General features: G+C 52.6%; 10 protein-coding genes across 12 annotated transcripts; 4 read left to right on the forward strand and 6 right to left on the reverse strand.

The window, feature by feature from the left end:
- Positions 1-822: 822 nt before the first annotated feature.
- On the reverse strand, positions 823-2766 carry J3458_005482 (uncharacterized protein; the record flags this gene model as incomplete). Its single annotated transcript, XM_007812491.2, has 2 exons — positions 823-2115; positions 2167-2766. The coding sequence occupies 2 exons, from the start codon at positions 2764-2766 to the stop codon at positions 823-825; spliced, it is 1893 nt and encodes a 630-aa protein (XP_007810682.2).
- A 499-nt stretch (positions 2767-3265) lies between these two features.
- On the forward strand, positions 3266-4437 carry MBF1_1 (multiprotein-bridging factor 1). The gene is made up of 2 exons (XM_007812492.2): positions 3266-3729; positions 3880-4437. Exons 1-2 carry the CDS (start codon positions 3571-3573, stop codon positions 4180-4182), a joined length of 462 nt encoding a protein of 153 aa, XP_007810683.1. The 5' UTR covers positions 3266-3570; the 3' UTR covers positions 4183-4437.
- A 242-nt stretch (positions 4438-4679) lies between these two features.
- J3458_005484 (uncharacterized protein) lies at positions 4680-6963 on the reverse strand. 2 transcript variants are annotated; one of them, XM_007812493.2, is made up of 4 exons: positions 6512-6963; positions 6307-6449; positions 6000-6238; positions 4680-5940 (listed from the first exon to the last, which is right to left on the reverse strand). In XM_007812493.2, exons 1-4 carry the CDS (start codon positions 6903-6905, stop codon positions 5832-5834), a joined length of 885 nt encoding a protein of 294 aa, XP_007810684.1. In that variant the 5' UTR covers positions 6906-6963; the 3' UTR covers positions 4680-5831. The 2 variants fall into 2 exon arrangements, with proteins under 2 accessions (XP_007810684.1, XP_065976349.1); XM_066118828.1 differs by having other exon boundaries at positions 5621-6238.
- A 254-nt stretch (positions 6964-7217) lies between these two features.
- Positions 7218-8451, forward strand: RPL44_1 (40s ribosomal protein L44e). The gene is made up of 2 exons (XM_066118829.1): positions 7218-7517; positions 7904-8451. Exons 1-2 carry the CDS (start codon positions 7515-7517, stop codon positions 8210-8212), a joined length of 312 nt encoding a protein of 103 aa, XP_065976350.1. The 5' UTR covers positions 7218-7514; the 3' UTR covers positions 8213-8451.
- J3458_005486 (uncharacterized protein) lies at positions 8452-10133 on the reverse strand. Its single transcript, XM_007812495.2, has 3 exons — positions 9632-10133; positions 9335-9578; positions 8452-9269 (listed from the first exon to the last, which is right to left on the reverse strand). The coding sequence occupies exons 1-3, from the start codon at positions 9740-9742 to the stop codon at positions 8659-8661; spliced, it is 966 nt and encodes a 321-aa protein (XP_007810686.1). The 5' UTR covers positions 9743-10133; the 3' UTR covers positions 8452-8658.
- Positions 10134-10143: 10 nt separating this feature from the next.
- Positions 10144-11449, reverse strand: J3458_005487 (uncharacterized protein). Its single transcript, XM_066118830.1, has one exon. The coding sequence runs from the start codon at positions 11323-11325 to the stop codon at positions 10333-10335; it is 993 nt and encodes a 330-aa protein (XP_065976351.1). The 5' UTR covers positions 11326-11449; the 3' UTR covers positions 10144-10332.
- A 439-nt stretch (positions 11450-11888) lies between these two features.
- J3458_005488 (uncharacterized protein) lies at positions 11889-13913 on the forward strand (the record flags this gene model as incomplete). Its single annotated transcript, XM_066118831.1, has 3 exons — positions 11889-12182; positions 12268-12563; positions 12698-13913. 3 exons carry the CDS (start codon positions 11889-11891, stop codon positions 13911-13913), a joined length of 1806 nt encoding a protein of 601 aa, XP_065976352.1.
- J3458_005489 (uncharacterized protein) lies at positions 13877-15812 on the reverse strand. 2 transcript variants are annotated; one of them, XM_007812498.2, is made up of 4 exons: positions 15716-15812; positions 14796-15616; positions 14542-14729; positions 13877-14474 (listed from the first exon to the last, which is right to left on the reverse strand). In XM_007812498.2, exons 1-4 carry the CDS (start codon positions 15759-15761, stop codon positions 14126-14128), a joined length of 1404 nt encoding a protein of 467 aa, XP_007810689.1. In that variant the 5' UTR covers positions 15762-15812; the 3' UTR covers positions 13877-14125. The 2 variants fall into 2 exon arrangements, with proteins under 2 accessions (XP_007810689.1, XP_065976353.1); XM_066118832.1 differs by having other exon boundaries at positions 14796-15812.
- Positions 15813-16429: 617 nt separating this feature from the next.
- J3458_005490 (uncharacterized protein) lies at positions 16430-18747 on the reverse strand. The gene is made up of 3 exons (XM_066118833.1): positions 17328-18747; positions 16952-17244; positions 16430-16885 (listed from the first exon to the last, which is right to left on the reverse strand). The coding sequence occupies exons 1-3, from the start codon at positions 18028-18030 to the stop codon at positions 16844-16846; spliced, it is 1038 nt and encodes a 345-aa protein (XP_065976354.1). The 5' UTR covers positions 18031-18747; the 3' UTR covers positions 16430-16843.
- A 483-nt stretch (positions 18748-19230) lies between these two features.
- On the forward strand, positions 19231-20373 carry J3458_005491 (uncharacterized protein; the record flags this gene model as incomplete). Its single annotated transcript, XM_066118834.1, has 2 exons — positions 19231-19275; positions 19336-20373. The coding sequence occupies 2 exons, from the start codon at positions 19231-19233 to the stop codon at positions 20371-20373; spliced, it is 1083 nt and encodes a 360-aa protein (XP_065976355.1).
- Positions 20374-20529: the final 156 nt, after the last annotated feature.

The following is a 20529-nucleotide window of genomic DNA, read 5'->3' on the forward strand; positions in this document are numbered from 1 at the left end:
TTTCGCTTCAGCAGTCGTTTTGTGGAGTTGATGTGCGGGTTCGTTGGGCTGTGCCGTTTGAATTGCCGGTGACGCTTGTGACATTCTCCCGTGAGGTGAAAGACGATTGCGTTTTTCTTATTCGTCGATACAAACGAGGATAGATGGATACGTTGGGCGTTTCTCTGGTTGTATTTGTGTTTCGTTGCCCGACTCAGCTGACATGCTCCGCTGGCGTGTTGGCATTGTTTGATTCCCTAGAACAAAGCACATGCCGTCCCGGATATTTGGAACAATCGAATGTCAATTTCGTTTCTCTGGCCCCTGCGGCCGATCCGGAGTCATGTATTTGTCATTTTCGATGCCGTGACCGGTATACCTGTCGACTGCATTGGCAACGAGCGGTACGGAGATGCTTCTGTGGATTTTAGCTTTTTTTTTCGGCGGGGAAGCGGGAAACGGAGGCGGCTGTCAGTTTAGTACAATTTAGCATCAATAGGGAGGAGTACGAGGAGATATGGTCTTGGAATTTGGAATTCATCCTGGTCGCGTACCTTTGTTGCAAAACCACGCAGGCGGCAACACGGGGGCGAGACCTATTGTCGGCCGCCCATCGCTTCAATGTTCCAACTGTTTCCATATCTGCTGCACAGACCAATTGAGATGAGGCCTCCTTTTTGCAGGTGCGGTCAATATCGACAACATGCACACTGCGGCGTGCTTCCCCCAGTCGTCGAATCATCTTCCCCTCGATGAGTCTATTCGTGGCTAGAGGTCTATGCTTGTGCAACGTTCGGGCCGAGCCCGTTTTGTCTCAGTGCGTCGGTACTAGTACTCCGTACGTCACCTCACAACAAAGTTTGCCGTCTGTTTCAATGTTGTCGCACAGACCCAGGCAATTCCAATTCTCCAGAGAAGGATGCAGAAGCCCAGAAAAGCCACATTGCCCAGAGCGAAGTGGTCAGCGACAAACATGCGGAGCAAGGTGGACCGGTATGTTGCCTTCAAGGTCGTCTGAGCATGTTCGAGCATATAAGCATCCATGGAGGAAATCCGAAAATCTCGAATATCAACAGTCGACGGCTCATCCGTCTTAGTGTCCGCAGATGTTGAAACGCTCGGAATCTTATCCGGTCGACGTCGCAAATTCTGTATTGATTTGAAGAACAAGTAGTCCATCATATTGGCGCATTGCAGAGGCGGAGATGTTTTCTTTAAAAGCAGGTCTGGTAACAGCTGCGGCTCGCTCACCCAGATGGTAGCACTATCCATGAACTCGGTGAATATGGCCTCGAAATCATGCGCATAACGCACAAAACGGGCATAAAAAATCGGCGTGAGAACCTTCAGCTCTAGCGACCTTCTGTCTTCGACTGAAGCATGCCAAGAAGGTGACGTGAATGTCTCCTCGGAGTTTGAAAGGATCCCACTCGACACATACCTGACCGATATCGGTTTCTGGCACCGCTCAACTAGAAATTTCAGGTAACTGCGGAAAGCAACCTCAAGCTGTCGTTCTGTCTTTGTCGCATGCCTTCCGAGGCTTTCTTTCAGCGGTTCAGGTCTATACCATACATGAAGCTCGCGCCTGAAGAAAAGTGCTGCAGCTTCTTTGACAATTCTTGGGAAGGTTGCAAATCCAACCCAACACCACGTCAAAAGGAACCTCATTTTGGCTACTGGGCCCATGGCAGCCGGATCGATAGCTTCTCCCTGTGAAAAAAGTCTGGTGACCAGCTTGGCATGGCCTTTCGATGAGTTCAGGATGATGGTAACGTCAATGCCCCGAAAACCTTCCATCCCAGGTCCAAGTGGATCGCTAGCAATTAATGAGTAAGCTCCCTTTCGCGAGTTGAAGGGCGAAACATGGAAATCTTTCGCCCATGAACCTTTGACGCGAGACAGCAGAGTGTCCTCAGACCTTGGCCCAGTGAGATACTGGGCATCAGGCGAGAAGTCGCGAAGGACAAGATATGGGCGTCTCTCGTCAAACGTGTTATTTACTTCAAGCACAATAGCAGACAATATCCTGTCCTCTGAATACAGATACCAGAACGAAACCGGATTAAAGTGATACCCCAGAAACCTTGCAGCTGTGACTAGGTAGGCATGAGGATAAGCAGATGGTTCGACACCCTATTTCTTCTTAGCATGTGACTTCATTACTGGTATGCTATAGAGCCTCACCTGAGACTTGAGGTATTCGTCCAATTTGCCTCGGAGCCCAAGAGCATGGTGCCCCCTCTGCATATAATCGGCCCCATTCACAGTGTACCATCCTCCTCGAAACAACTTGTACAAAAAGTCCCAGAAGCTATAAAGTTGATCATCAATCATCAGCATCCCATTGACGTTACCAGTGCTTCCCACCGGGACTCCCACGACCAAATATGAATATCCAAATGAATGTTTCTTGGGGAATCGCCGCGTGTGAGTTGTCTTGCAGGGTATCAGATATGGCTTTGCAGGGCCCTTCAAATCCATGTTCGGTTTTAGGAGGTGAGAAATCGACAAGAGAACGATAGCAATTGCTCCAGAAAGCGGTATGAGGACAGTACATAAGAATTTTCCAAAGTAGAATGCAAACGTCAGAATAGCATGGTGGTGTCCGAGGCCGATGGCGACGGCGCTGAGAAGTAGGTCCAGCCAACTTCCCATCAATGTATAATACAGTAGAATAAGCGCAAACGCGAGAAATACACGTGTTCCATGGTGAAAGACGTGGTCTGCGCCATCAAGGATTCGAATTATTTGCGGCCATGACGAGTCCTCAAACACTCCGTCCATGGTAGGAGCAGACACGGGGTTGGATGACGACAGTACTCGCACTCAACCCCAAAAGGGCGGTGTCTTTATGGAAGGCGGCAAAGAGAGGAGGGTGTTAGGATGGAAGAGGAGATTTTTGTATGATATCCTTGTCGAAAAGGCGGGCCACGAGTTCATCGGTCACGCTGTTGAGCCATCAAGGTGCCTCAAGATGTCATGATGTGCAGACACCAAACCTTCGCACGATCAGAGGGATCAGACTGCGCTGCATGTGCCGAGGCGGTCCGACACGGCAGTGGCGTGCGCCCTGGCGAAAATGAGTTTCAGCGCGTTCAACACTCCATGAGCACCAAATCCAGTTGTTAGTCATCCGCTGAAGGCCTTGGATGTCATCATTAACAGGGGTGCCAGGGGCGTAACAACCACAACTGTGTGTCCTCTGTCTCTTCGTCTTAGGTAAGCGACTGCCCCACCTGACTCGGTACTTTACACCTTGCTGGCATGTCTCTAGCACATTCCACGGTGAGCCACACACTCGCCTGGTGGCGCTTCGTGCCGACTTTGCACACAGCCTTTGTCCGGTTGACCCCACGAAGGCCTTTATCTCCGCCTCGCCGATTGACTCGAGTCCAGCTCATGCGCTCATAGTCCCCATATTTCACGCTCCCAACCAGAAGACAAAACTTCTCTCGCAACGCAGAACGGTAGATCGCATCTGAATCCATTCTGGATAATTGAATCAACGCAGTTCTCAAGCGCCGGCTAATCTCATTGAATCCGTCTTTTCATCGTCTTCACAGCTCCGCCACTCCACCAACCATCACCATGTCTGACTGGGATCAAGTCACCAAGATTGGCAGCAAGACCCGTGGCCCTGGTGCCGCGGCGCGCGAGACTGTCGTCCGTGGAAAGAGTGCTTTAAATGCTGCTGCACGAAGCGGCGCTGTTATCGGAACCGAAAAGAAGTATGCTTCTTCCAACGCTGTACGTACACTTTGCGATGCCTCTCGAGAAGAATAGATGCAACGAGATACCGTAGCCGGCATAAGAGTTCATCTCGCTATGTCCAAGCCATGCATGTGGCAATTCTTCTCAAATAGTGAAATGTATTCAACTAACAGTTGTGCTCAACAGTCTAGTGGTGGCGCTGAAGGTCAGCGCCTGACAAAGGTCGACCGGGCCGACGACATCATCAAGCCCAACACCGTCGGCAAGCTGGTTGGCGACACTATCTCCGCTGCTAGACAAAAGATGGAGCCCAAGATGACACAGAAGGATCTTGCAACCCGATGCAACACCACTCAGAGCATTGTCGCTGACTTCGAACGAGGAACTGCCGCTCCCGATCAAAAGGTCCTCGGGTCCATGGAGCGTGTCCTGAACGTCAAATTGCGTGGCGCTGACATTGGCGCTCCCAAGTTCCCTAACAAGAAGTAAGATGCTTGCTAGGGGGCTGGGAAAGCAAAAAGAAAGAAAAAAGACGAAATGAAATGTTCATCCACGACTTCAATTATAGCGAAAGGCTGGGCCATTTGAGTTTAAACGGTTGAAGAGAAATCCTTAACGGGGTTCTGAGAAGAAAGGCTTGGGGAACAACGCGGGAGCCTATAGACTGGGTATAGAGGGAGCAAAACTTTATCAACATTAAAGTAAATTGAACAAATATATATATTTCTTTTCTGAAGTATACCGTGGGAGGTGGGCCCTGTGCACTTGGTTCCGTTGGTATTCACAGGGACAGTTATGCCAGCTGGCAGCAGTTGTTGTACCAGGCACTGACAAAACGTGACAGCACCTGTGCTTGTAAACATTACCAAAAAGAGTTTTTGGAGTTTCTTGCTGTTGTGGAAAGGTCAAATTTTTCTTTTTCGTCCCACGCATTTAAGCACCTTAGTTGTGACTTACCCTTATCACCAAGCATCAGCATGGGCACAATCAACACACCAGAACCCGTCAAACCGCCCTCTAGCAGTTTTCCATCTACGAATTCCCAACATGACATACGGACCCCTCTCAAAGTTGTCCCCGAGAGAAACGGCTGCCGCTCAGTCAAATCCATTGTCGCCTGGCTAGAGTCTTCATCCAACACCCAGCCATGGTCCCCACGAAGCAACGCCATCGACCTGGCACACGATCTTTCTGCAGGCTCACTATCAACTTGTCATGAGCCACGGAGCTACAATCACAGTGCTTCCGGGGCAAGCGAAATAGAAGATGACTCGTTAGCATTTCTCCAGTACAAGGAGTATTTCACCGGTGCGTCCCTAGTCAGGTGCCTAGACCCTGAAAGGCGGTCATCAACAGAGCTTCAAAAAACAAATACGTCGGTAGTCAGGCAATCAGCTCGACCATCGGTACCTGGTTTTTCAACAGATAAATGTGACGGTTCGGGGCATACTGGAAAGAAGTCTGAATCCAGGGAGCACCTGGCAATGAGGAAGTCAGATGGGGGAGAAGCTTCATTCGTCCAGCGAGATCCAGGAGAGGTGAGGGCGTTTTAGAATAACGTTCGATCGTACCTAGCCATCTCGGATGACGAGTTGGAACATGAAGATACGGAACAAAAGGACCGAAAGTTGATGACAGACGAATATAGTTCCAGGTTAGATCCGACTCTATACCGACCAAAAACTGCAAGCGGAGTCATCGAACCACTGACTTTTGAGGACGCCCTAGTTTAGACATTCCAAAACCACGATAGTTACATCTTCCCACAGAAGACACAGTCAGGCGCTATCGCCTTTAGAACGAGCCATGTCGGACTTGGATGATTTTTTTGAAGAATGAGACGATGAATAATCACGACTTCTTACTCACGTGCTACCCTAGACTAGATTGACACAGATCAAACGGGTTGCGTTTGGACACGGGACATGGGACAATCTTGTATCTATTCTGAATATCATGCGTTTGTTCAAAAAGGAAAGAAAAAATCGAGTTACCGTGATGCTCATTGTATCAACTGCCTCGTGCCACGAAGCACAGCCATCTTCAGGATAAGTACTTTTATTAATTCGACACTTCTAATCCTCACAGCCATGGGCGCCTATCATTATGCTCATATCAATCAATCCTGTAAAGCATCTCTACGAAGACACCTTTGCACGATACTTGGTCGCTGCCTGGTCAAACAAGGCGCTCTTTGCCTCCAAATCAACTAGCAACGCATGGCTGGGGTCAGCCTTCTTGAGTGACCTGCTCTAGTTAGTACCACAAACCAAAGGGAAAACGTCCTCGGACAATGTTGAACATACGCAGCGTAATCCGATGCATCTCCACCGGAAATTACAGTCAAAACCAGCATATTCGCAATGGCTTCGACGTATTCTGGGTCCTTCTTCAATGCCTGCTCCAGGGCAGTTTGTGCCTCCTCCAAACGACCGAGGTGTAGTTCGCAGACGGCCTGCGAGACGAGACTCCGTATCGAGGCTGTTGACGGAGCTTGGGCGAGCTCCTCGAATACGTAAAATGCTTGCTGGTATTTCTCACCGCCCTATGACGAAGTCAGCTTCATGTCGCTTTTTCTTTCCGTGTATTTCGGGTAAGAAAATTGTCACTGACCACTCTGAGTCCAACCCAGGACTCAGCAAGGTTCACCAACAAGCTGTCCTGTGCCCATCGTCTCGCAGCGGAGACCTCCTTGACGGCGAGGTCGGTTCGATTCTGCTGGAGGTGGATCTGGACAATCAAGGCCACGGCTTCCACTATTTTCCTTGTGTAAGCTTCAACGTTCACTTTGCGGCTCCAGCAGCTCCCCAAAACATACAACTTCCTTGATGTTGTGACAACAGAGCGATGGCCTCCTCTGACTTGCCGGCAGCCTGTAGGACAGTTCCGCCGACGACTTGAACGGTGACGTTGTCAGCCGCCGAGGAAGCCAGCTTCTCAACGGTCTTTAGCGCAGAATCAGTCTTGCCCAGCGTGTATTCGGCATAGGCGCCAAGGACCTCCAGATCTGGCTCCTTTGCACCCTTGACCTCTGCGACAACATCCTCAGCCTGACCAAGTGCGACGCGAGCCCGCAGGACTAGGACGCGCGCGGGGAGAGCATTGTCGGCAGAGAAGGACGAGGTATCAAAATCGACGACTTGCTGATATTGGCCTTGGTGGAAATGGTTGTGAATGTTGATCAATTCACCTTCTGCGGAATAGGGGTCCATGATGAGCGACTGCTATGGTATTGTCTTTGTCCCCTTCATGAGCTGGGAGACATGCGGTTTGTTGGCCTTCCAGATCATAGTGGGGTCTGGTGCGCTGGTTGCTCCAGGGGCTTTGGACAGTTGACTATGATGAGTCTGAGCTAACTGTTTGTGGGCACTACGGCAGTGCTGCTTTAGCTTCCTGCAGGTGCCGCCGTGAAAAGCTTCAAAGAATCAACGTGTAATCAATGAAAAAGACTATGAGCATAGAGTAAAACTGAGCCTTACTTATTTCAAGTACTATTCATGCTAAAGTATCTTCATTCGACATGTCCTACTCTCCAAGTTGTCCTTTTGTCCTTTTGTTTCAGCGATTACAGCAGCGCTGCGGACAACCAATTCAGGATAATTGCGGGGCAGCTCCCAGGACTCTGAGTGCACACCGGGGAATTGAGGCATCAAAAGTTGTCGCAGGTCCACCCTTCCAACCGCATCCAATCAAAGGCGGACGTTTACCCTAGTTTCCCACAAAGCGAGAAATCACCAAAACCTACCAAATTTCCATTGTGGCCTCGCAACTTCACCATCACCAAACACCCCGAGTAACGACACCCGCACAACGTCGTCAAGATGGTAGGTCTCCCAAATGCTTTTTTACCCAACTCAGCACCCTTGAACGACAAGTCGATTTGATTCATCTATCGAATGGTACGAGTTTTGCCCACCGCCGCACGATGACAGTTTCTCCGACCGATGAATTCTTTCTCTCATGGTGGCCGGGGGGGGGGGGGGAAGAAGACGATGCTTCCCAGCCGCGGTTGTGCAATGTTTGCACACGGAATACGGCAATTTTCATAAACGCTCTATATTTTGACGAAAAACTTCTACTCCTTTCGACAACTGTCTGTCGCGCGGACTGGTGGCATTCCGCGTCACCCTTCGAATCAAGACTTGATCAGATGCGGGCAAAATATGGGGACGGCAGCGGCTGACATTTTTTTTTTCTTTTCTGCGATTAGGTCAACATTCCCAAGACCCGAAACACCTACTGCAAGGGCAAGGAGTGCCGCAAGCACACCCAGCACAAGGTCACCCAGTACAAGGCTGGCAAGGCCTCGCTGTTCGCCCAGGGTAAGCGCCGTTACGACCGAAAGCAGAGCGGTTATGGTGGTCAGACCAAGCCCGTTTTCCACAAGAAGGCCAAGACCACCAAGAAGGTCGTCCTGAGATTGGAGTGCGTCAAGTGCAAGACCAAGTGCCAGCTGGCCCTGAAGCGATGCAAGCACTTCGAGTTGGGGTACGCTTTTTTCCCCTTCCCTTTTCTTTGACGTGTTTTTCGCTTCAACACGCGGGGGGGGCGAGAATATGCTGACAGTAACATAGTGGTGACAAGAAGACGAAGGGTGCGGCTCTGGTGTTCTAAGTGCATTATGTCGGGTTCGCTCAATTTCTTATGGTTATCCTTGCGGCATTCGGGGCTATCATGGACACTGGCGAAAGGAGGGTACATGTCCTCATTTTTGGGGGGATGGTTCATAGGGAATGAATGAAAAGAAAAAAAGGAGAATTTCCGTGCCAAGAAATTGCCATCAAAAGATGGACGTGGGCGAAGAAATGTATGTGATGATGACGAGATGAATCCAAACGCAAGGGGCCAACCGAAAGACGACAGACGCTCGCGGCGAAGCATGACAACTCACTTGCCGTGATGCGTTTGTTGTCGTATTATTTCATATGGCTCCATCTATGCTGGTCTATCGCAAACGTCTGTAGTCTAGAATCCCTCACCCAGCAAAATAGTCCTACCACCGCCATACCACAGAGTGCCACTCCTCGCATCCAGGCCCTTCTCGTGGCCAACGACCCATTCACCAATGTACTCGGCATCCTTCCTATCCCACACCTCCCTCTCCAACCACCGGTTAATGTCGTCAACAGCATTCACCCACGCGGCCCTCTTCTCAGGCGTGTCGTGATCCGCCTCATCCAAGAATCGGCCCAGCGTGATGTGCGCACTGGGCACCTGATAGCGCGAGCCGACCTGCAGCCCAGCCTCCCGGATCTTGTCAAACACGTCCCGCCGCAGGTGGTGATAGGTGTACCCGTCGCCCTGGACGATGGTGTCGGCCGGAGCGTCGGGGGCAGTCGGGGGCGGCGACAGCGCCTCTTCCCCAGACGCCGGCAGGAAGGACACGGCAAAGGCAGACGTATCATACGATACCATGGGCTTCACCAGCCGCGCGCGATGGAGGTGCGTGTAGGACGCAATGCCCGGAATGCCGGGGCGCATGGCGGACACCAGCTCCCCTATCTCCTGGGGTGTTTTGGAGAATGCCACTTCCAGCGTCGTCATGTGCATCCGGTGCGTGGGCATCAGCCATGTTCCTTTTCAACAACAGTCAGTCAGGCATGGATTTTTTGTTGGAAGAGAAAAAGAAAAAAAAACGAACCCGGGGCAGCTCTCCTCAGCAAATCCTGCAACTTGGCCGCCAACTGCACGACGTGGTTGGGCGGCCTCGCCCAAAACACCAGGCAGTTGCGCTCATCCTTGAACCCGGGCTCGACATGTGGCCGCTCCAGCCGCAGGATGGTCTGGTCAATGGACAGGCCGGCGAAGTCGGGGGCGAGGAATTTCTCCTTTTGCTCGGCGTTTCGCCTTGTACGGTGCGCAGAGTAGAGCAGCTGGATCTCGGCCTACAGAGACGTCAGCTGCCGTTGGCAGAGTGGGGGGAAAAGGCTTGACTGACGGGATCGTCGTGGCAGGCGTTAATGAAGGCCGAGTACGGGTTCTCACCTGGTTGGGGCGAGGTGGCAGAGAGATTGTCTAGCCTGCTCCTTGCGTCATTGTCAACACCCATGATGGGGGGGTGTTTTCCCCTTGATGCGCGGGGTGGTTCGTTTTATATCGAGGAGGAAAGTAGACTTGTTGGATACGTGAAAATGCGGCCGAGACCCCCTGCTGCGTAGTCCATAAGTCAAACAGGATAAATTTGATGAAATGAGATTACTAATCTTTCAGAGCGGCCCATGTGCCGACGACAATTAGGTTGAAGTTCTCTCTCTCTTTCTCTTTTTTTTTTTTTCTTCAACTTTATTTTCTATTCTGATACTGACAACGACCACTGCAAGAGCATGGTGATTCAAGTCCCTTCTACGTGGTCAGTTGCGGTTCCCCGGCCTAGGTACCAACACAGTGTGTTACCAGACGTAATGCTTGCACCATCATTTGTATATATATATTTTTTTTACAAAAAAAAAAACTTGATTAATAATAATGTTTTGTCATGTATCAAGGTCAAGGCGGCTAATTGGGGGAAGAGCCTATCAACGGCGGGACGTAAACTCTCACGGCGCCAACTACCGACCCAAGTTGACAGTAAACCACAGCTTTTATATTCGGGGAGAACCGAAGCAGACAACTCGGTCCGTCTTGGTGCGTCCTGATGATTTACAGCTTCTCCAGCCTCGCCCTCGGCACGGCAACCTCAAGAGTCGGCGCCTCCCGCCCGCTCGTCTCGAAATGGACCAACTGGCAGTCCTCGACGGCAACGCCGCTCATAAACTGCGAAACCACAAAGTCCAGCGTCGTCCCGGGCGGTCCCAAAGCCACCATGGGCGCATGCCACGTGCCGGCCCCGTACGTCACGGCCTGCGCGTCCGTGGCAACAAACGCCCTCAAGGCCCTCACATCAGGCAACCCCCTCCCGGGTAGGTCGTCGCCGGCCGGGACGGGGAGATGGTGATCGGCCTCGCTGGGGGCCAGGCTGGGCGCGACGATGACGAGGTAGCGCCTTGCCGTGGAGGAGACGGGGGAGAAAGTCTGCGTGGTGAAGGGGTGTCGTTCGAGAAGGCGCACGGTGAACTTGTCCCGGGTGTCGTCGAGGGGAGCGAGGCCGCGGGCCGAGCAGACAAACATGCTCATGACGGCGTCGGCCCTTCCACTGGGCGACTGGGCGTAGAGGTTTCTGACGCGGCTGACATTGCGATACTGGATGGCGTGGCCCTGGTTTGCCGAGACGGCGTTGGAGGGGAGCGACGCCGAATGCGACGAGAAGGCAGACGGGTGGACGTCTGGTCGCGGGTTGGCAATGACACTGCCGTACGGGAGGAATGCCTCGTGGGTGAGGGGCTGGGCTGTGACTCGGATTGCGTCGTTGACCTGGATCGTGAGGGTCATGGCGGCGGGGGGGAGATGCAGCGTTTTACCGGCAGAGTTATGTCTGGGTGAGGAGGTTGTCGAGATGCTGCTGCGGTTGACGGTTCTCGGCCGCTCTGTAAAATACCCTGCCCTCAACTCGTCCGCAGTAGAATAGCGGCCGAGGGGAAAAAATTCACCAAGTACGCAGAGTGACGAGTTGAACAAAGAGAGACGAAACTCAACCGCCGACTCACAACCGAAGAAAGACAGCCACTTCACATCACGTATTGTCGTCTGCAGCATGGAGAGAACCGGCGTGTCGCGGGGCGCCGGTTCCGGACCAGTTTGACCCCTCGGCCGGCCGGCCGCCTCCGTGGGCGGGCAAGTTTCAATTTCTCTATTTTCATTCTCAACAAAACAAAACGCCGCAATGGCCCAAATCTTTCTTGATTTCAAGCTCTCATGTGGTTTCGCCACGCTTTAAAAAAAGCAAGGCATCAACGCAGGATCGGCCGGCTGCGCGGTGCCCAATAAAAAAACTCGGCACCGACTCGGCATTTCCGTCCCCCAAGTGCGGTGAGCCAAATTCGGGTTTCCGCACCTCCAAGGCGAATAGGACAGCGTGCGATGGGCATTACGCAAAAGTCCTATTCTCCCTTTTCTTGCGTCTGTAAACTTGCATTTCCCTTGCTTGTAAAGACTCTGTTTTCATAGTGTTTGGCGACGGCTTGTGATACTCGACGGCAACTTGAGCCACAAGACAGTCCTCGCTTGTTTAAAAAACACCGGAAGACATTTCCGCACTTCCGAGTTCGGCAAACGCAACGCAGCTACTCAACCTGAGCTACTACATCACTCATAACCACATGCCCTACCGTGACAAACCGCCCCCCTACCGCTGCAAACAGGTAGATGCAGGAATCCTCAGGCACACGCACCCGGACGAAGATGCTCCTGACCTCGCAGACGCCGTGTGGCCGGGCGATGACGGGCATCAACAACGGCCTCCTCCGGCCGGCACGCAACCACAAACAGACGAGGAGCGGGCCGGGAAGCTCGCCAGAGAACCAGTCGCCTGGCGAGACTTGCCGCGGAAAAAGCAGCTCGTCATCATCACACTGGCTCGCATGAGTGAGCCTCTGGTCCAGACATCCCTGCAGGTACGTAGGCTTCTTCCCCTTCCATAGAGAGCCACTTACAAGACGCTTACAATTTTGTTTCTTCCTTGTTCCTCTCCCACAACAGTCGTACATGTACTACCAGCTGAAATGGTTCAGCCCCGAGTCCCCCGACGCCCTCATATCCAGCCAGGCAGGCATGCTGCACGCCTCCTTCATGGCGGCCCAGTTCCTGACGGCCATGGCATGGGGCCGCGTCGCCGACTCGCCCCGCGCCGGCCGCAAGACGGTCCTGCTGATCGGCCTGCTGGGCACGAGCCTTTCCTGCCTGGGCTTCGGCTTCTCCACGAGCTTCTGGCAGGCGTTGGTGTTTCGCACCCTGGGCGGCAGCACCAACGGGAATATCGGAGTCATGAGAACAATGTATGTCTGCCGGCCGCCGCCTCAAAGAGACCAACCCCCCCTTCCCCTCTAAATCTCTGCGAAAAAAAGTCGTTAAAGGAAAGGGAGGAAAAAACAAGACGCCTTTTTTACTTCGGTGCTAACAAAGCTGGCAGGATCTCGGAAATCATCCGCGAAAAGAGGTTCCAAGCCCGCGCATTTCTCCTGCTCCCCATGACGTTCAACATCGGCGTCATCATCGGCCCCATACTGGGTGGCATCCTGTCCGACCCAGCGGGCACGTATCCCCGTCTGTTCGGCCACGTCCGCTTCTTTGTCGACTTCCCCTACGCGGCGCCCAACATCGTCAGCTGCGTGTTTCTCCTGCTCGCCGCGGCAGCGGTGTGGCTAGGCCTCGAGGAGACGCTCGACTCGCTGCGAGACGCGCCCCCAGACTTGGGAACCCGCGTGGGCTCGCGTCTGGCCGGTTTCCTGCGCAGCGTGTTCCACCACGGCCACGCACAGGCGGGATACGTGCCGATTCCGTCGGATGCGCTGGAGCTCGCGCCTGATGGCGGCGGCGGTGGTGGTCACGGCAGGGCGCCGGGAAAGCTGCCGGCGAGGCGGTACACATGGCGGCTGCCGTTTCGGCGGATATTCACGCGGAATGTGGCCTTGACGCTGTTTGCCCAGTTCTTCCTCACGTTTCACGTCGGCACTTTTAACTCGCTTTGGTTCGTGTTCCTCTCGACGCCCGTGTTTGACCCGTCTGCTTCGGACCACGGTGTCCGGTTGCCCTTTCGTTTCACGGGAGGTATAGGCATGCATCCGCAGGCGGTTGGTGTGGCCATGGCCATCCTGGGCGTCATCGGCATCGCTTTGCAACTCTTGTTCTACCCTCGCATGTCAGAGCGGCTGGGCACGCTGATGTCTTGGCGCGTTTCCCTCCTTTTGTTCCCGATGGCCTACTTCCTTGTCCCGTACTTGTCCGTCGTTCCGAGTACTTCTGAGCCGCCGCACAGCAAGACCGGAGCGGCAGTTTGGCTATCCATTTGTGGGGTGCTCTTTATACAAGTCATGGGTAGGACGTTTGCTTTGCCAAGCCAGGCCATTCTTATTAATAACTGCTCGCCGCACCCAAGTGTGCTGGGGACTGTACATGGCCTAGGACAGAGCGTGAGTAGTTTTGCGAGAACCGTCGGCCCCATCATTGGCGGCGTGGTCTATGGGTTTGGCTTGAGCAGGGGCTATGTCGGGTTGGTGTTTTGGCTGTTGAGCTGCGTGGCTATCTGTGCGTGTTTAGCGAGTTTGCTAGTTAAAGAGGGGGATGGGCATGAGATTTGGCTAGAGGGAGACGAAGAAGAGCCAGATAATGAGACGGGTAGATACTAAGGTATGAATACGTTCACTAAGAAAGAAAAGGAAGCACTTTAAATAATGCAAACGCCATCCTAATTATGTCCTGTGCACCCTACAAATCAAACGCCCGATGCAGTCCCCCATCCTTGATAATCGAACAATAACACAAAATCCGTACGCTGGCCTTGAAGCTTTGTTGGCTGTAACAGAAACAATCAGTATGCTTATCAAAACATTGACAACGCTTATGCAAACTCTCGGGGCCTCTGGGCGTTTGCTAGTTGCGGCTCGTCGTCTTCGCGATCCTTGTTGTCGCCGCTTCTCCAGGGTGAGTTATTCGAGGAGGACCCAGTGGCTTGCAAGCCAACTTGCTGTGAGGGTGGCTCGTAGCCTGGCGGAGGCCTTGAAGAGTAGCCCGCGTTGTAACCAGAGCTTTGTCGCCACGGGGGTGGCTGTTGCGCATCAACAGGTTGGAATTTCTGCCTCTTGATGGGAAACCACCATCGTCTGAACAGAACAGCTGCAGCAGTGGAAATGGTTACGAGTACCCCGAAAAAGATGGCTGACGTGCGATTCAGAGCAAAGGTAAACCCACTGCAATATGTGTTAGCCCAAAAAAAAAACGCGAGAAAAGTCTGCGAACGACAGGTAGAAGACGTACATGACGCCATTGACAAAAGCAAGGAGGAGAATCAGTCTTCCCAGCCACACGTGTATCTTGCCAAACATGGTGGGAGCCTTCGTCCGCTGGTGCTTGAAATGGTGCTGGAATCCTAATCCCAACTGTGCCAAGATGAATGCGATAATGATGTAACCGAGCACTTGATGATAGTGCTTGAAGCCCCGGGACTATACATACCCGTGTTAGTAGCAGCAAATGATATCCCTCCCCGGGCACTAATAGTCAAAGCCTACCCTCTGATAGTTGAAACTGGCCAGGACACCCAGAAATAAACCACATAGCACGCCGATTGTAGCAACAATCTGATTCAAGGCATGCCATTTTGCCAAGCCAACAATGGGCAAGAGCCAGATCCCGCCGAAGCCCATGATACCAATTATGGAACAAACCATAAATGTGGCATGCAGTGCCGCCTTGTAGTCTCTCTTATTCGTAACACTGGATATCTGCACAGTCCCATCAGGCCTGGTGTGCTTGCCTAGGACAGGCGCATCCGCGGCACCCCTTGTCCTCCTCATGTCGATATTGAACACGCCGTACTCTTCATGGTACTTCAATCCGGCACTGGGGCTATCGTCCTTGAGAGTTCCCTCAGGACCAACAGCATAAATGGCTGGCTGAGCCGGCGATGAGACGTCAATGTAGCCACCAGTTGTGTCTCCGCCCGGCCATGTGCGACAACTCTCGGTGCACATGGCCGTAAAAATCATGTAGTCGTCAATAATACCCGTCTGATGTGGAATGACTGTCCACCGCATATCCTGGAAGAAGGACGGCTCGTAGTTGCCATGGGCTATACGTGGAGAAAAGGTGACGTTGGTGCCGTCTCCGTTCTGGTAGACGATCAAGAATAATGCACCCTTCATGTCGTCGCTGCCGAGGCCAACGCCGCCCCAGGTGAATTTCTTGTGGACGCGAATGCTGAAAAATGTGCTTCTGGGGTTGTCGTTGTCGTTGGGCACGGTAAAGGCAAAGGCGACATTGTTGCTCGCGGATATGAAGGTTGATTGACCAGGCGGATTTGCACCCTCGGCGCGAATCGCGGGAGTAAGGGCTGAGGCAACACGTTAGTATTGTTCATACCGGCGCCGTACGCCATATATGATGATGATGTCGAAGCGCGAGTGTTGTGTTTGCCAGGACGCAATCTTACCGGCAGAAGCCAAGAACGCCGCACGCCAAAGCGGTTTCGGCAACATACTGGAGTCGTGCGTGTCGACAATGCTAGAGGCCAAAGCAGAATCCACACAATGCGCACCGAGAAAGAAAAGAATGAGGATTTAGGTTTGATTGAAGGAGAGGCAGGATTTGACGTGGTCCTAATACAAATGGGAAAGTGGGCGGCCATCGCGCACAGAGTCGCATGACTTTTGAGTGTTCAATGATCGGCTCAGTGTTCACTGTTGACCCCTTGGCGTCGCGTGGCTGTAGCTGAACAGCCTAATTCCACAGCGTGAACATGTCTGGTCGTACCGAACACTGACTTCAAGTCATACAATACCATCTCTGACAAAGTGGCAGAGGTAGTGATGACATGCAATGCGGACATGCCACGCCCGTGCCCTTCAAGCCTCTTTTAACTTTTGAACACGACAAGTCCATGTCGGCATGAAGCCTAGTGTTGGTTCAGTAATGACGCCCATGCATGTATGAGTCCTCCACAAATGGAGAACAAGCTGCATGGCACGAAAGGGCAAAAAATGGATCCCATATCTGTCCAGATCGTGTTTCTAGTTTTTTTGATGTTGCGATCTGCCGTAATGCCTGCGCTCTGATTCGCCGACACTGTTCATGGTGTTTCCGCGGATCCAGGGGCAAGCGCGACCGCCGGTGCCGCTCCTTTTTTTTTTTTTTTTTTTTTTTTTTTCAAATTCACGCTAGCGACGTCCATATCAATGAACACGTCACAACCCAGTCTGGTGCCTTGCTTTGCTCGTGGCAGGAATACCAGACAGGGTGGAAGCTACATACTAGTACCTAGGTACCTAAGGTTTATGCTGTTATGCTGAGTGTTTTACACAATTGGCTGCGCATAGAAGCCCGTTCTTTCTTTGATATTATCAAACACGGCACAACACCGTTGTCAGTCCAGAGTGCTCCGTAGGTGGCAGCATGTTCCAATGTCATGTCGTCACTGACTATTAATGCTGCGGCAAATAGCATGCATTTCAATGTTCATTACCTCGAGTTATGCAAATGTACCCAATACATTGATACGTCCCTCCCGTTCTCTCGTATGTACCGACCAACATTCCGTCACGTCATGCTAAACCGTTGAACTTCAATTGTGCCTGTGTGCTTCGCCTATATTGATATAGTCGAGCTATTCAAGATGCGGTCAGCGGCAGATACACCAAGCGGCAATACGTAACCTGTATGGCGCACATACCAGAATCACATTGGGCTGAGGCTTGCCCTGGCTCTCACACCTGTCGACCTGCTTGGTGATGGAGTCGACCGAGTTAGTCGTCTTGGTGTCAACCTGATCAGGGAACACGATGTCGCCAATCTTGATATTCAGCATGTGGTTCATTATACCCATGAGCTTCTTCGGATCCCCAGTGCTTGGTCGGTCGACACTGCACGTGGGAAAGTCCTTGTCCGTGATGCCGTATGGAGTCTCCCAGAAGTAGTCGAATTCGCTGATGATGTAGTCAACCTTGGATTGATCTGAGTGATAATCTAGCCCGTAATGTATTAACACCCATCCAAAGCACACCGTCCAAGCATTATTCTGATGGCGGCAGAGCCAAATCGTTGCTTACCCATAAAGACAACAAGCCTAGTCTTTGCGTCAAGAAGCTGTTGCAACGTCGGCCACTGGTCCTTTGACAGCACAGCCTTTGGATGGAACACATATTGCGAAAGACCGGTACTCCGAAAGACTGCGTCAAACCGCTGAACCGGAATGGCATCGCCGTTGGTCAGAAGCAACGTAACAACCTCATTCGGGTTGCTGTTCATCCAGTCTGCAATCTCCTGCAGGTACTTCTTAAGCGTGCCCGAGTCCAATTCCCAGCAGTAGGTATGGCACATCTCAATAGTTCCGAGCTTGTTATGCGTCTGTGCCTGCAAGAACCGCACGCCAAGGTTCAACTGATCCGTCACCGATACATACTGGTTGTGCATAGGTGTGTCGCCGACAAAAGCGCTGTTGTGGCTTCCCACAAACGTCACCTCTGAATATCTCTTGCCGCAGAGCTCATTGTGGCCGTTACATGCGGCTAGGACTGTTGCCGTAAAGGGCACAACTCGTAGAAGCTTTCGTGGTATGACACGCGCGTTAGGGATTTGGGCTTCACTCAATGAATTCCAACGAGATAATGGCGGTGGTGATGGAAACAAACGACGTACCGAAGCCCACGACACAATCGGCCACCAACGCGCACCGAAGACAACCTGCGCAGCAGCTTTATATGCTTCTTCGAGAACGGCCTGCAGATGGGCCAGCCCATCAAGACATTCCATGACCCATGTGCCCAAGTCTCAGTCGGGCACGTCAACCCAGCCAGGATGGCATTTGCGGGGGAGTTCAACTTTGGAGCCGTAGCTGAAGGAGGTTTGGCCAACGAGGCGAGGCAATTCATCACCCGCACCACATGGTCCCAGCCTGGGCCGCCGAGATTTGCGACAACGGGCTGCGGCGGTACGTAAGCCCCCCCCTGCTGTGGCTGCAATTGCAACCAGATCTCAGGATTTCAACGTTCCAGCGCGCCGAGTGTGGAGAAGGCCGGCGCTTAGGAGCCTGGCCTGGTGCTGCGCTTTTGCCTGGTGCTTTGACAGTGGTAGTCCATCCACTTGATAAATGGCAGCGCCCAGGTCCATCATCAGTACGGGAGTACTTTTAGGTAGTGTCGTCTGCAGAGGTCACGAGAAACAAAGACCTGCACACATCAAACGATTTCCCGTCCATCGCGAGTTTTGAAAATGACGACTCAACTGACCTAGACTGGTGACTGCTCGCTGCCTCATGACCTGCCAGACTGTTTTTGAAGACAGTTCTGACGTGCAGCTCGACCAAAGCACACACTGCGAAGTGCTGGAATGGCGTTGGGCAATGCGGGCTGCGTTTGGTTGATTCGGCGGCAGTGGTGTGCACTGTGCCCGATACATATAAGAAAGGGGGCAGCCGTCGAGCACTGTTGGGCTTGCTGTCCGAAATGCAAAAAAGTCTTTCACGACACCCGCCGGAAGGACGAGAAAATGGGCTGGAGAAAGAGTATTGTCTGCCTTGTCCTTAGTTGGACAAACGTCGACTTGGCTTCTTTCAATGCTCGGCTAAAAATAGCCACGCACGGCAACTACGAATGCAACGCCGAGACTGCGAATACTCCTGGACAAGGCCAATCTAATGAACTCGTAGAAACTCACCGTCAAATAAGCAAAACTGTGTGTGAAATATAACATTCGTATACCATACATCCCTTCTAGTTTTGCACGAAGCGCTCAGCAGGCGAGCAAGGATCTGGCTGCTGATGTTTGTAGCAATGTGTACACATGCAACCACCCCACCAGCCACTGCCGCTTAGGTACCCGCCAGGCACCGGCCTATCTTATCTTGCACGCCACTCTGTCCTTAAAAGCGTCCGACAAGAACGTCCAAACTGACAATCATCAACACTGCTGCCGCCTCTACCAACACAGCATCGTCATGCTTCGTCGCTCACCATGTCGGCTCTCCTCTCCTTAATAGGCTGGTCCTTCCTTCCCGGCGTACGAACCTTCCCCCCTCCTTCCCCTTCGCTCCTCGAACCACCCACTGACTCCTCACAGCTCGCATCGTCCTGGGTCCAAACCATCTACTACGGCATCACCATCCGTGCCGGCGACCCCAAACCCCAAGCCGGCACCCCACGCTACGCCCAACATCGCCGCCGAATCCACATCCTCGTCGTAACCGCGTACCTCCTCTACACCATCTACGAAGCAGACCACGACCTTCGCCGCGAGTCCACCTACTATTCAGCCCTCGGCGTGCCATTCTCTTCCACCGACCGCGAGGTCAAGTCACGCTTCCGCAGGCTTGCTGCCTTGCATCACCCGGACAAGACGAGCGTCGAGGAAGCTGCCGAGTCCTCCAAACTCTTCATCCAACTGAAGCTTGCCTCGGACACGCTCCAGGACGCCGCGAAGCGATTCGCCTACGACCGGTTCGGCAGTGACATAAATAGCTGGGAAAAGTGCGCCACCATCAAGGACTTTGTCACGCGGGGCGTGCTGTACAACACCCTGCCGCATTACGGAGTTGCTGCCGCCGTGATTTACATCCTCGGTCTGTTCGGCTACTTGGAATTCGGCAAATTCTACAGATGGCTCATCCTCCTGACCCTCTGTCTCTTCGAAGTCCATACCGTCACGAGGCCTACCTTCCCTCCCGTTTTAAATTTTGCCAATGCAGTCATGACGCGGGTCGCGTTTCGCGAACCCTATTTGCCATTCCAGTTCATAGCGCTGTTGAGAAAGCTCATCTTGACGGTGTACATTGCGCTGTCGCAAATAGGACCCTTGCTGGTGCAGAGCTCCAAGACGAAAAAGGCAACGGCTGCGGATGACGAAAAGTCACTGCGGGAGAGCTTGGTGCGCCTCGAGACGTTGTCGAAGCAGCTTGATGCCGATGCGGGACGGTTGATGGACATGGAGGTTGCGCCGTTCAAGGGCGACACGGCCAGCGTGCATAACTTGCAGGGCAAGATGAGGGAGTGGCTTGTACAAAATACCATTCGGGCGGATCCCATGGTCAGAGATGCCATGGGCAAGTCGTTTACGAAGCGAAGAATAGATGCTCCCAGCGGTGCAAAGGGGAACCGATAGTAAATATTTTTTTCATGGGTGCTTTTCTTTTGTTACCCCGTATGCAGTTCATATTTCAATACTTGTATAACACAGAAGGATGTATTTGCGCTAGACTTGACATCTAATAGACCATTATATGCAGCACCCGGCCTCAACAATGTACAATATCCTGTG

Source organism: Metarhizium acridum, assembly GCF_019434415.1.
Source record: "Metarhizium acridum strain ARSEF 324 chromosome Unknown scaffold_31, whole genome shotgun sequence".
In the NCBI taxonomy this organism is placed as follows: domain Eukaryota; kingdom Fungi; phylum Ascomycota; class Sordariomycetes; order Hypocreales; family Clavicipitaceae; genus Metarhizium; species Metarhizium acridum.

What these genes read in the sequence shown, in the direction of transcription:
- MBF1_1 (XM_007812492.2), top strand. Translation starts at nt 3,571, where the DNA reads ATGTCTGACTGGGATCAAGTCACCAAGATTGGCAGCAAGACCCGTGGC. An exon ending in AGTATGCTTCTTCCAACGCT is followed by an intron (nt 3,730 to 3,879) that starts GTACGTACACTT and finishes TGTGCTCAACAG; the next exon opens with TCTAGTGGTGGCGCTGAAGG.
- J3458_005484 (XM_007812493.2), bottom strand. Translation starts at nt 6,905, where the DNA reads ATGGACCCCTATTCCGCAGAAGGTGAATTGATCAACATTCACAACCAT. An exon ending in GTCACAACATCAAGGAAGTT is followed by an intron (nt 6,450 to 6,511) that starts GTATGTTTTGGG and finishes CAAGGAAAATAG; the next exon opens with TGGAAGCCGTGGCCTTGATT. An exon ending in GATGCATCGGATTACGCTGC is followed by an intron (nt 5,941 to 5,999) that starts GTATGTTCAACA and finishes TAACTAGAGCAG; the next exon opens with GTCACTCAAGAAGGCTGACC.
- J3458_005486 (XM_007812495.2), bottom strand. Translation starts at nt 9,742, where the DNA reads ATGGGTGTTGACAATGACGCAAGGAGCAGGCTAGACAATCTCTCTGCC. An exon ending in ACGCCTGCCACGACGATCCC is followed by an intron (nt 9,579 to 9,631) that starts GTCAGTCAAGCC and finishes ACGTCTCTGTAG; the next exon opens with GCCGAGATCCAGCTGCTCTA. An exon ending in GCTGAGGAGAGCTGCCCCGG is followed by an intron (nt 9,270 to 9,334) that starts GTTCGTTTTTTT and finishes GTTGTTGAAAAG; the next exon opens with GAACATGGCTGATGCCCACG.
- J3458_005487 (XM_066118830.1), bottom strand. Translation starts at nt 11,325, where the DNA reads ATGCTGCAGACGACAATACGTGATGTGAAGTGGCTGTCTTTCTTCGGT.
- J3458_005489 (XM_007812498.2), bottom strand. Translation starts at nt 15,761, where the DNA reads ATGTTGCCGAAACCGCTTTGGCGTGCGGCGTTCTTGGCTTCTGCCG. An exon ending in GGCGTTCTTGGCTTCTGCCG is followed by an intron (nt 15,617 to 15,715) that starts GTAAGATTGCGT and finishes GTGTTGCCTCAG; the next exon opens with CCCTTACTCCCGCGATTCGC. An exon ending in GCTTTTGTCAATGGCGTCAT is followed by an intron (nt 14,475 to 14,541) that starts GTACGTCTTCTA and finishes CACATATTGCAG; the next exon opens with TGGGTTTACCTTTGCTCTGA.
- J3458_005490 (XM_066118833.1), bottom strand. Translation starts at nt 18,030, where the DNA reads ATGGAATGTCTTGATGGGCTGGCCCATCTGCAGGCCGTTCTCGAAGAA. An exon ending in TAGGCTTGTTGTCTTTATGG is followed by an intron (nt 17,245 to 17,327) that starts GTAAGCAACGAT and finishes ATTACGGGCTAG; the next exon opens with ATTATCACTCAGATCAATCC. An exon ending in CTCAGCCCAATGTGATTCTG is followed by an intron (nt 16,886 to 16,951) that starts GTATGTGCGCCA and finishes CATCTTGAATAG; the next exon opens with CTCGACTATATCAATATAGG.